The 12,999-nt window shown below is 49.6% G+C and overlaps 1 protein-coding gene across 1 annotated transcript; it reads right to left on the bottom strand.

Annotated features, from left to right (window-relative positions):
• Nucleotides 1–2,705: 2,705 nt before the first annotated feature.
• On the bottom strand, nucleotides 2,706–12,386 carry ABHD15 (abhydrolase domain containing 15). Its single transcript, XM_045487831.1, has 2 exons — nucleotides 10,465–12,386; nucleotides 2,706–7,591 (listed from the first exon to the last, which is right to left on the bottom strand). The coding sequence occupies exons 1-2, from the start codon at nucleotides 11,331–11,333 to the stop codon at nucleotides 7,066–7,068; spliced, it is 1,395 nt and encodes a 464-aa protein (XP_045343787.1). The 5' UTR covers nucleotides 11,334–12,386; the 3' UTR covers nucleotides 2,706–7,065.
• Nucleotides 12,387–12,999: the final 613 nt, after the last annotated feature.

The raw sequence follows: 12,999 nt of genomic DNA, 5'->3' as shown, positions 1-12,999 counted from the left end.
CAGAGTGTCTGCTTAGTTTTTTAAAGTAATTTTATTTCCAAAAGATAAAGTATATTTCAATTAAGTGACTGTTAATCTCAGGCACAGTGCTAGATGTTGGGGCTATTACAAAAATGTGTAAGATACAGGGAAGAGTGAACTCCCTGATACAGACATAAACCCTCCAGTCTAATGGCCTCAGATTCTCTTTGCCCAGAGAATGAAGTCGCTGATTGTGTTGTGGGTGTGAGGTGGTCCTCATTTAGGTTCTGATGGTTCAGTGCAGGTTCTGCGGTTTTATACAGACCCATGTTCTAGTCTGTGTAACTGCAGCTCCTCCCACCACACACAGACACATGAATGTATGTGGTTCATGGACCTTGTACAGAACTTCAGAAGGTCATTTCATCTGGGTGGTTTTACCTTCCCTAATTTGAAAATTCATATTTTCTTCCCCTGTTTGGGGCAAATTTCTAATCTAGCCCCATTGCTTAAAACACTGTTAAAGTGACTATTTTTGCCAGAGGCTAATTTGGGGAGAGGGAGTTTCATGTTTTTTAGTTAGAAAACATTTTTTTTAATGTTTGTTTATTTTGAGAGAGAGTGAGCGAGCAGGGGAGGTGCAGAGAGAAGGAAAGAGAGAGCATCCCAAGCAGACTCTGCGCTGACAGTGCAGAGCCTGACACGAGGCTTGAACCCACAAACCATGAGATCATGACCTGAGCTGAAACCAAGAGACGCTTAACCCGCTGAGCCACCCAGGTGCCCCTAACTAGAAACTTTTAAGTGTCATTTTAAAAAGTAGAATTGTTACCTGCTTTATTGAAGAGAATACTGTCTGAAAAGTACTTTTAAGTTTTTAACACAGCTTTTTAACTTCTAGTGTGTTGATACTGAGCTATTTCTACATTAACATTTTATATAGTGTAATTATGCAGGAGATCCAAGATTAGATCCCAGATCTCTTATGGCCAGCATTTCCAACCTCCTACTTAGAATTTGGAGGAACTCAAAAAAGGTTTAAGAAACAAGATTTCTAGGGTGCCTGGGTGGCTCAGTCGGTTAAATGTCCGACTTCAGCCCAGGTCATGATCTCGCAGTCCTTGAGTGCAAGCTCTGCATCAGGGTCTGTGTGGACAGCTCAGAGCCTGGAGCCTGCTTCAGTTTCTGTGTCTCCCTCTCTCTCCCTTCCCCACTCACACTCTGTCAAAAATAAACATTAAAAAACATTAAGGAAAAAAAATTTCTTCATTCTCCCCACATTTGGGCTCTTCAAACTGTAGTGGAAGAAGAGTACTGTAAAACTTGTAGCTTATATATCCCCTGTCAACAACCCAAATGTCTTAATTTGTCATTGTCTAAACACATCAAAGATGCTCTAAGCTATACTTTAGCTGTCAAAACCTATCCTGACTGTAAAAGAATTTTGAACATAAATAAAAATTTGCCATAGCGTTTGGCTAGCTCCACAGCCACAGTGGCGATAAGCTAAGGCTATCACTTGCATCCCAGAGATGCCAGCTGGAAAATGAGGGTCTATGTGTAGTGGCCAATTAGTGACTTTAATTGCTACTATATCTGCAGATACTTGTTCTTAATGGTAGAGGAAAACAGAGTTGCTGAGGGTGTTGAGGGTGTTGAGGCTGTGCAGGCTATGCAATAAACAACCTTACGGGTGCCATTTATAGATTAACGTGTGTGGTTTCCCCGCAGAGCTGTGTACTAAGCAGCTCTGAAGACGAATTATTTCCCCTTTCGTTACCATGCTTTATGAAGTCTAAAATGGGCATTATTTACTGTCATCTCAGCCAGTGATAGACTAGAAAAGGCAAAGTATGGCATAAACAGCACTGATTTAGGGTCTGGGCTTTAGCCCCATAACCAGTAATGATGAGATCTTAAAGCCACGTCTTTTCTGACCATTTATAAGAACTAGGAAAACAGTTGTGGGCTGGAACAAATGAACCAATGTGCAACCTATTAGCTATAACATGGTTATCAGAGAATGTGTGTGTGCACTCGTTGTTTGGGCAGGGGGTGGGGAGAGTTTGCCCTCAATTGAGCAGCCCAGGACCCAGCTCATGCAGGCCTTCCTAGCTTTACCATGAAATTAATAACTGGAACTTCTTGGCCTTGTAAGAATTGTTGAACACATTCCGTCTGAAGGCAAATGCCACCTCATCCTAGAGGTCTTTGAGCTCTGGTTGACAAACTAAGTAGACTTGGACAAGGGGACCTACCTACTTTTATTATTTTATTATATCCCAACAGACCTTCTGAATTAAGGCCTATTTACAGTCTCAATCTCTTTATGTGGAACAACTTGTAAAATAACTTTCCCAAAGTCCTATGAGTCACAGATAAAGTAGAAAATAGAACCCACATCTCCAAGCTACCTCTTCAGTACTCTATTCCAAGTTAACTAATTGCTCACTGGAAAATATCTCTTTGTAGGTATCATTGATTGGGGAATTTTGAGTTTGCTGGGAAATTATTAGCCCAGAGCAGGAGGCCTGTTTTTTGATTAAACAGAGCTGCCACTGGATGTGCCTGAGAACACAAAGCTCGATGTACAGAAGTGAAGCAACAGCCAGCAAACAGAATGTGCAGCGAGGCTCTGTTAACTCTGCAGGTGGGTAAGCAGGCATGGCTCAGTACACACAGGACTTCAGAAGACAAACAGAGCCTTTGTTTCTGGAGATTTAAAAAATAATGACATTCCATTGTTGCAGGGAGACTGCAATTTATTATTCAGACGCAAACAAGTTAGAAGTTTTTGTTCGGCCACAATGGTGATAAGTACTAGGGTATTACGTCATTACACAGGAAGGCTGGACACAGAGGGGTTAGAGACATTTATTTTTGACGTGTTAGTGTCTTGTGTTTCTTTTAATGAAATTCCATTTTTCTTTCAAACTCTTAGTGCTTCCTGGATACTTTAGAGTATAATTGTTGGGTATCTGAAAAACATCCTCGGTCACTTTGGCAAGGTTATTATTTTTTTAAGATTTTATTTATAAGTAATCTTTACACCCAACATGGGGCTCAAATTCACAACCCTGAGAGCAAGAGTTACATGCTCCACCAACAGAGCCAGCCAGGTGTCCCTTGGCAAGGTTATTTTCATTAAAATCTTTATGTCTTTTTCCAGTTTCCAGAATCTGGAACAGGTCTGTGATCTTGATTCCAACCAACCAAAAGTCTTTGCAACTTACCGAGCTCATTAGCATTATTTCAATTCACCACCTCTCAGATGAGAAGAGACTTTATATCTAATCTAGACCACCCTTGGGCCACCTGGATGGCTTGGGGCAAAGTCGGTAGAGCAGGCAACTCTTGATCTTGGGGCTGTGAGTTCAAGTCCCACATTGGGTGTAGGGCTTACTTTAAAAAAAAAAAAAGTGGGTCACCTGGGTGGCCCGGTCATTTAAGCATCCGACTCTTGATTTCGACTAAGGTCATGATCTCACTTTTTAGAGATCTCACATATTCTGCTGTCAGCACAGAGCCTGCTTGGCAGTTTCTCTCTACCCCTCCCCTGCTTGTTGTCTCTATCTCAAAATAAATAAACATTAAAAGAAGAAAAAAAAAAAAGAAAACTAATTTAGGCCCCCCCCTTATTTCTCAGCATGTCCCCTCTCTGATGTGTGCCAAATGGCAGACCAGCTTGCATGTCCCACCAGTTTCGTGGGACTTGCTGCTTCCTGAGGCATTCATTCCATCTCCAGGCACTCCCTACATATAACTTGTCAATCTTGTCTGGAAAACTGTGATAACTAGGGAAGGTTTCTTATGCCATCCATTGTGGCTTGACTATAGAATCACAAATACTCATTGGCATTGTTACCAAGTCTTACCAAAGTGGCCAATTGTGTCTGCTTGTTTAAGCAGGGAGAGGAATGCAGGCTAAAGTTCATTTCTAAAGGAAGATACCTTGGCGTTACTAAGGGTGGCTGACTGAAAAAGGCTCTTGTGGTCTGGGTGGAAAGTAAGTACAGAGGAGATCCTGACTCTGGGGTAATTTTGAGGTTATATATAAAGCCAAAATGATACTTCCTGTGTCATGACTTTTTCTAACAGTACTCAAATCTTAGAAAGGATACCTTCACCCAAAACAGAGATGATATCTCCTCAAAGTGAGGATTTGGTGCTTTGTTTTTCGTACTGTCTCTGGCCAAGCCCCCCTAGACACCTACGTATAAATACATAAAATACTAACTCTTTAAGAGAATCAAGTTCTAGCTAGCACAGTCTTAGGTATCAGAGATCATAACTCACTACTGAGAACTCAACCTTCCGAGGCAACTGTTTGTTTCCTGGCACTCTGATCCAATGTGAGGAGACAGAGGACTCAGTCTACTTCTGAGATCGTGCCTCCTTTAAGCCATGGGGTTTTGGGGAATTTTTTGTTTCTTTGTTTTCTCTTACCATTTGAAGGTGTTAATAAATAATGAAGAGACCAAAAGGAAGGCAAGCAAGTGAATGAGGGCCTGAGAGGATCATGTAAGACTTGAGACCTGGAAAACTCCCAACTCAGAGGTACTTCCTTGGGTTGTCTCAGTTTTTTTTGTTTTTGTTTTTGTTTTTGTTCTGGTGCCCTCTCTGAGGCTAGTTTGGTTTTGTTGTTTGGTTTTTCCTTCCTCAACCTCATAACTTGGTATTTTGTTCAAGGATCACATATTCTCTCTGGGGTTCTTCTGGCTGGTTTCATGTAATTGGCTATTAACCAAAGCAGAGCCAATATGGGCGATTCCTTCATTGTTACACTGAAGGACAGGGTCACCCAAACCTGCCCCGATAGGGGCCGCACATTCTTGGCAAAATGAGCTGAAAAAGCAGTGATGGGAAGATGAGAAAGAAGTAGCTTCCTGAGATAGGTTATAAGCACGTGGGGCGCAAGGGACACGGAGGAGAAATACCTTAGGGTTTAGGTATTAGGGCCCTGGGTCGAAGGGAATTAACGAAGCCTGGGCTACAACTGAAAGGAAATTTTTATATGTATGTACATGCACCCCACCCCCACAAACTTACTTTCTTATAATAAAGGAAAAGAAAACAAACTACAATTTCTCCAAAAGCTATTATCTTAAAGAACCAGAGTCCCATGGCCAGATACCGGATATCAGAAACAATCCAGAGTTCAGCCCTTGGGGGCTCTGGAAGCCGCAGGCTTAAAAACCACTGGGCTGCTTCCCATTTTGCAGGCAGTTCTGAATGATCCTAGGCCCTGCATGTGGGACTGCAGGACCCTGACTAATTGAAATCCCCACTATACCAGATGCTGGGGGAGAGGGGTGGCCAGATGTCAGTTATTCTTGCTCAGCAAGCCCTGTGCCGAGGCTGATAACCAGCAGTAGGATGGCTCCTTTAGATTTCAGCTCCTTGCTATTTCTCCTGCTCAAAAATGGTGAAAGAATGTTAGATGAGGAATGTGGAGGAGGAGGAGCAAGAAATGAGAAAGAAGGGAAGACATTTTTTCATGACAGGATAATGTACTTTCGATACGATTGAGTGTTGTCTGCATTTCGGGTGAGATTCTTGGATAGTTCAGAGTTTCTTCCTATTTGATCTAGAAGAAGAAGGCTGGACTAAGATCATCTAAACCTGAAAATTACGGCCCCCCCAGGAATTCCTCATATCAAGCCTTAAACATCTCTCCTCTTTAAAATTGCTTTGCTGTTTGTGAGGCCAGGACGGAGCTCCAGGTCAAAGCAGGTGTCTTCTTTCTTGATGACAAAATAAAACTTCAGGGCAAAGCTCTTAGCAACACATAGAACTAGATGCCTGCCCTATTGTTTAATGGCCTAATCCAAACCAGGATGTGCGGATCAATCTGTATGATGCCTTAGTTTACTCTGATCTTCAGCATTATTCCTCATGAAACCAAACACCATAAAACCAGTCACTGAGTGGCCAGATCCGGGAGGAAGTTTTTTCTACATCTACACGGATGGCCTTTTGAATAAATTGACCAGAAAAACTTGGTAATGGGAAATATTCATAAATCACTGGGTCAGCACCAGCCAACCTCTTGGAACTTTTGCTTTCCCTGGCCCCAGGTGTCTCTCCAGGCTCTGGAGAGGAAGAGACTAGTAGTAGGGTCAGAAAAGAGGGCAACTAACCAGAAAATACCAAAGATACAAGATTTATACTTTTTGCCACTTAGAGAAAGCCCACGTGGCAGAAGAAAAGTAGCTCTGGCTAAGGTTTTCCGGAATAACCTCCAGGAACGGTATTGGAGGGAGCAGCTAGAGTACCTAAGGGTCTGGCTCTTTGAACCATGGTCTGGCAGACTGTGTGTGAGGACTTCCTCTTCCTAGAATCATCGATCTCTCTAGGCTTGAGGTCCTCGCCTGAAGCCCCAGATCTGCCCAACCAAGATTTGCAGAACTAGTCCGGAAGACAGGACCTCAGTCTTCCAGGCACAGACACATTCACTCCATAACTTAACCTCACCACCCCAGCCTCAGCAAGCATTCACTGCCTCTGCTGCCTTTCTCACACTCACGCAAGACTGACGCAGCCACACCACTCTAGGAGCTTCCACAGCTGCCACAGCATGAAGTCAGCAGAGAGCCACAACCACAGAACCGAATGAGGGAAGTGGGACTAAGACACAAACATCCTGTCCTCACTGCAGTGAGTGGCTCCAGATCAAGAATCAGGGTCACAGAGCCGATTATTTATGTGGGACACAGCTCCCCGATGACATACATAAACCCATTTTCTCTGTAGTCCTTTTGAGTGAGAGAGTATTTTCTCCTGAATCCATGGCTTAAATGGTGCTATTCTTTGGTTTAGGAGGTTGATGACAGGAGACAGTGACAGTGACAGCCCAGCTGCTGACCAGGAAGAGCCAGGATGTGTTGAGCAAAGCCTGGGGCGGGAGTGTTCTCCGGGTAAAGTGAGCACCAGCTTGCTGGAAGTCCCATCTCTTCCCACGGACCAGTTCAAGAGAGAAGGGGCTGAATCAGTGGCCAAGAGCTGGGACCGCCTGCTGCCTTCAGTCCTCACTACCTTTTCAGGACTCTGGCGTGCCCAGCCCTGCTCTTCTGTGCAGGACTAGGGATGTTCCTGGGCCAGGTCTCACCTTGTGTACGATCGCTTCCAGCTAAAGATCTCCTCCAGATGGGAAGAGGGAGAGACCTCCCGCTTCTGCAGGGTTCCCCAGCGACGGCGGCCCCCTAGGAATGAAGCTCGGCGCCTGCTCAGCCCCTTCATCCTCTCTTCCGTTCGGAAGAATTCAGTCAAGGCCCGGAAGTACTCCAAGATGACCTCATGGCTCCAGGCTGGCAAGGGCTCCTGGCGCAGGAAGCCACAGTGGCCTCCGTGGTGACTGAGCAGGAGGAAGAAGTAGGGGTTGCTGTGAAAGAGTTCGGTGGGCAGAAAGTGGTCTGGGGGCCCACACACGGGGTCATCAGCACTACAGATACACAACACGGGCACGGCGGCCTCGTCCACATCCCGGAGGGGGTCGTTGTGGTCCCAATAGGTGTCCCAGCTGATGGGGAAACTCTTGGTGTGGCAGAAGAGGGTCTCCTCAAACTCTCGCAGGGAGCGGCTCCTGAACAGTTTGTGGGTGTCCACTGTGTCCTGCAGGGCCGAGGCGTACCTGGCAGCAAGAAGGTGAACAGGGAAGGTAGGAAGGAGAGGGAAGAATGAGAAAACAAATTGATAGCAGAAGTAATGGGGAGGCGGGGTTGGGGAGGGGGGCAGTTCACAGGCCAGATTCTGGCCACAGAAACCTTCTTTGGCCATATAATATTTTTTAAAACTTGCATTTCCTTGTCATCATTTAAAGATTTTATTTTTTTTTCTTTAAAGTTTTATTTAAGTAATCTCTACACCCACTATACGAGTGGGGTTTGAACTCATGACCCTGAGATGAAGACTCTCGTGCTCTTCCAACTGAGCCAGCCAGGCACCCCTAAAGATTTTATTTTTTTAAGTAAACTCTACACCCCAATGTGGGGCTCAAACTTTACAACCCCGAGATCAAGAGTCACGTGCTCTGCCGACTGACCAAGCCAGGTGCCTCGTCGTTGTTTAAAACCAGGAGGTTGTACATAAAAGGCAGCTACTTGGGGTTCTCGAGGGAAATGGAAAGATCTGGCAACGTGGGCTGGCATTCCTCAGGGCAACAAGCAGTGCATCTCTTCCCTTTTTCCTGTGTCACAGTTCCTACCAGGCCTGCTACTCTTGACGTTACCTGCCCAGCCCTGGGGCAGCAAATGACTTTATAGCCAATGATCCATAGTGTGACAGCTCTCCTCCTGATCACAACTTCTGATCCTCTGTAGGGAACTTGCTCTGAATTCTCACCTCCTGAACCCCTGCTAGAGCTCCCTGGCTCAGACTATCCAAACCAGCAGGTGACATCCCCCATCGTTAACATTTTACTTTAGGTTATATTAGCCTTTTTTTTTTTTTTTTTTTAAAAGCTAATATGCTGGGGGTGCCTGGGTAGCTCAGTCTGTTGAGAGTCAGACTCTTGATCTGGGCTCAGGTCATGATCTCACGTGAGTTTGAGCCCCGCCTCGAGCTTGGGATTCTGTCTCTTCCTCTCTCCACCCCATTCCCCTCAAAATAAATAAACTTAAAAAAAAAAAAAAAAGCCTAATATGGTGCCCAGATAATGGCAAATAAGTGTGACCTTGAGCAGTGATGCAGGTATTCCTAGAGAGGGCCCAGCAGCAGAGGAAGTGGCTGGGAGTATCATTACTTTACAGGGTAAGCTCCCACAAGGGAGCCTGGGAGCTACTGCTCTGGGGAAGAGGGACATTTTTGCTGCTTCCACCTCCATGGAGACAGCCCAGCACCCTGACAAGGGGGCCAGGACAGGCAGCACAGTCTTTTGGGTGGTTCAGTCCAAACTTAAGCCAGTTGAATTTGGATGTGCATCTCCTACATTCAAAAAGATTTGCCCTTTTTTTCAATCCCAAATTTCCATGGGCAGGGCAGATCCTAAAGGCCCAGACTTCCTCTCCACTTCTCTCACCTTACTCCAGCTGGTGCCCAGAGTCGGCACTGGTGGTAGTCATTTGGGGATGGAAACTGGCAATTAAGCCATATAAGAACACCTTACCCTTGGACTCCTCACAAGTTCTGGGTTGCCATGACAGCATTGGGCCATTGTGGAGCTCAGGGATTGGCCTTCTCACAACAAAATGGGGCAAGGAAAGAAAGAGGGGGCACCTGGGTGGCTCAGTTGGTTAAGTATTTGCAGCAAATTCGAGCCCTGCATTGGGCTCTCCGCTGTCAGCTCACAGAGCCTGCTTCAGAACCTCTGTTTCCCCCCACACACATATATTTCTGCCCCTCCCCTGCTTGTGCTTTCTCTCTCTCTCTCTCTCTCTCTCTCTCTCTCTCTCTCTCTCTCTCAAAAATAAACATTTAAAAAATCTATTTAGGGGTGCCTGGGTGGTTCAGTGGGTTGAGTGTCCGACTTCAGCTCAGGTCATGATGTTGAGGTTCATGAGTTCAAGCCCCATGCTGGGCTCTGTGCTGACAACTCAGAGGCTGGAGCCCACTTGGGATTCTGGGTCTCCCTCTCTCTCTCTCTCTCTCTCTCTGCCCCTTCCCTGCTCGTTTTTTCTCTTTCTCTCTCTCTCAAAAATAAATAAAAACGTTAAAAATTTTTTTAAACTAATAAAAATTAAGAAAAAAAAAAAAAGAGGAAAGAGAAATCACAATTGCCACCACTTTTTGAGCACCTACCCAGTGCTAGGATTTGAACCCCAGTGGTTCTGACTGCACATCCCAGGTCTTTCTGCACACCACACTTTCTGCTATAATGTCTTTGATCTCATTTTGCCATTTCCTAGGAAAGCAACGGTGCATGCTGAGATGTGGTTATTTGCTGTGGGAACATCGATCAGGCCTTCTCAGTGCCAAAGTCTCACCTGTCACAATAATGGTAGATTGCTCTCCTTTTGGAGACTTTTTTTAAAAACTATGTTGACATAGTCTTTAAATTTTGGGATTCAATATACCTAGGAATATGCAAAACATTTGTCAAGTCCAAAGAATGTTAAAAATCACGTAACACCAAATTTCTGATTCCTATCACCTCCAGTCGCAGACACTGGAAGGAAACATTCTGGATAATCATTTGTAATTGCTTCCAGAGGCCTCTTTGCTGATTTGACAAACTGTGTGAATTAAGTGGTAAATGTCAGGTGCTGCCTCTGCTACAGGTGGGGCAGGTGATCAGGTTGCTAGGACACGCTGGGGCTTAGGTGAGGCCACGCGCTCCAGGCCAGGAGTCCCTATTTTAGCATAACGATGCGAGCCCATCTATGGCTTTTAAACCTGTTTCCCTGGTTCTGTGTAGACCAGAGGGTTAGGGCAGCTTCAGAAATTGTGTGAGGAGAACTTTGCTCAAACTGCCCTAAACCTATTTGATTCGATACTAGGCAGAGATGTTTCTTGGTCAGCCTAAGACCTCTATTGCCCCCTTGCCCGGCTGGGGCCTCCGTTACCCACCTGCTGAGGGTGATCTTCTGGTGGAGCAGAAAGCCCCGCTCGTAGGGCCAGGGCAGGCCGGCCTCAAACCACTCGCGGCAGCGTAGCACCGGCGAGATGCAGGCGGCGCCGGTCACATAGCTGGAGGAGCCGCACTCGCCCAGGTAGGAGAGCAGGAGCGCTGAGCCTGAGCCCTCGCTCACCGCGAACAGAGGGGCCGCCGGGTGTCGGAAGCGGATGTAAGTGACCGCCTCCTTGAGGTCGGACGGGTCCCCGAAAGGCTGCAGCCGGGGACTGACCAGCGGGCAGCCGTGGTGGCCGCGGCGGTGGAAGATGACCGGGTAGTAGCCGCGCTCCAGGGCGAGCAGGCAGAGGCCGAGCACATTGCGAGTGAGGCGCCCCCATGCATTGGGGATCACCAGCAGCACCGCGGGAAGGCCCCCGGCGTTGGTGACCCGCCGACCCCGGGGGCAAGGTCCCACGACCCAGTCTAGGGCCACCAGCCCGTCGTCCGCCAACTGCAGGTACTCTCGGGCCAGCTCAGGCCCCGGCCCCACCGGCAGCACAAAGTGGCAGAGGGTCTGCAGGTGGGGCCCGGAGAGCCAGGAACGCGGGCGCGGCTCCAGAGCTGCTGAATGTCGTAAGGCGCTCAGCAGGCACTGGGCCAGCGCCGACGGCTTACAGATGAGTCTGCACCCTCCGGGCAGCGGCTCACGCCCGTCGCTGAACTCGTCCGCGGCGCCTCTGCCGTCCACCTCCTCCTCGTGGTCCCGGCCGCGAGGCCCGGGCAGAGTCCTCGCTCCGACGGCGCGCCGCAGCCGCGGGGCGAGCAGGCCGAGCAGGGCGAGCGCGGCCAGAAGCAGGGCGAGGGCGGCGCCCCACGGCGGCATGGTAAGGCGGGAGAGCCCCTGGCGGATAGCGGGCGGCGGGTGGAAGGCAGCGGGGCCGTCCCCTCGGCGAGCTCCCCGCTCTGCCCGCGGCTCCGCCCGGCGGCGGGCAGCTGCCCCAGGCTCTCCTGCGCGGAGGTGGGGGGTGGACGCTCCGGATTGGCCGTGGCCCCGCAGAGGCAGCCAGTTCGGGCCCGGCTCCCCTCGCCCGCCCCCCACTCCCGCCCCTGGCCCTTTGTACAGCGATTGCGACAAGCTGAAGCAGAGGGTGAAAGGAGCCTAGGCCACAAAAAGGGAGTGAGGGCGCGCCAGAGGGCCGGAAGGGAGTGGGGAGGGCAGCGAGCCGAGGAGTGGGGTGTTGTCGGCAGACAGTGGGGAGACTCGGAGACCGAGGATCCGGACTCGGGGATGAGCATCAGAGTCCACGCCGACCCCTCCCCTCTGCCTCGCTTGGTGTGTAGCTGCGAGGGTAGACCCTGAGTCGCTGCGCCCTCAGGGGCCGCAGTTGAGAAGTAGCAAAAGGGAGAAGTGTATAAACCACAGCTCGGGGCGCGGGCTCTCCCGTTCCCGCGGGGCGGCTGCAGCCGGAGCCACCAGCCGCGCCTCCCTCCCGAGGCTCGGCCGCGCTCTCTGACCTGTGTGTTCGTCTCGGCCCCGCGGGCACCCTCAACTGCGCGAGAGCCCAGTTGGGCGGGGGTCCGGCTCAGCGCCAGCGAGGGCTGGGCCGGCGTCCCGCCCAACAGCTGGTTTGCTGCAAGGGGCTCGTTCCCTTGCCTGCATCAGCGTGCGGTCTCTATCCCGCCCCCGCCCCCACCGGGAGCATAGGGTTCCCCAGGAGCCTGGCTTCAGATAGAAGAAATCCTCAACACCGCTCCCTGAAAAAGACCTCCCCAGAAGCAACAGCCCCAAACTCGGGGAAAAGACGCACTCGGGTGTCTTGCGAGAAAGATGCCTGTCACCCTACGATGGGGCCATGGCAGGGGATAGATTGCAGGCCCTTCATCGGTTCAGTAACTGGCAACTGGGGGGGCGGGGGGGACGAGGGATGGGTAAGAAATCCCCTTGTAGGTCACGTTCTTGCTCTATTTAGAAATAACCCGTTCTCGCTCTACTTCTAATTTGAGGCTGGGCATTTCAACCCTCATCCTCCACCCACGTTCCCTTCTTTCGTCAAAATCCTGAGTCGGGCCAAGGAGAAGGGCATTGGAAAGAAGACAGCAGAACCGGCGCCCCCCTGCATGGGAGGTCCGGTCAGCGCTCCCTGCTGGGGGCGAAGCCTGTGACTCCATCTCACGGTGACAGATGTCTCCCTGGGCACATGCCAGCCATCGGTGAACTAACGACGACAAGAGCGGAGGCGGGCATGGGGGAAACAAAGCAGCCCCAGGCCCGGTTTCAGCTTCCACGGACTTCTGGGCCTAGGGAGGGTGGTGGCCTGAGACCCTCCGAAGCTCCTCTGGGTTCGGGCCCTATTTGCGAGGGCACGAGTGGAATGGGCTGAAGGTGAAGCTCTAGAGCGGGGACGCTCTTCCTCCCGCAGCTCGGACTTCGTGATTCTGCCCCTCTTCTAGTTGCAGGTCACCCTGACGTGTATGAAGCGGGTTTGCGGGAGGAGCGTACCCGTCTTCCCTCCTGGGCCACTCGGTCCACTGGGATCCCACTTCCCGCC

The sequence above is a fragment of the Leopardus geoffroyi genome, chromosome E1, assembly GCF_018350155.1.
Source record: "Leopardus geoffroyi isolate Oge1 chromosome E1, O.geoffroyi_Oge1_pat1.0, whole genome shotgun sequence".
NCBI lineage: Eukaryota > Metazoa > Chordata > Mammalia > Carnivora > Felidae > Leopardus > Leopardus geoffroyi.
The sequence above is the reverse complement of the archived record's forward strand: the minus strand, read 5'-3'. Positions and strand labels throughout refer to the sequence as shown.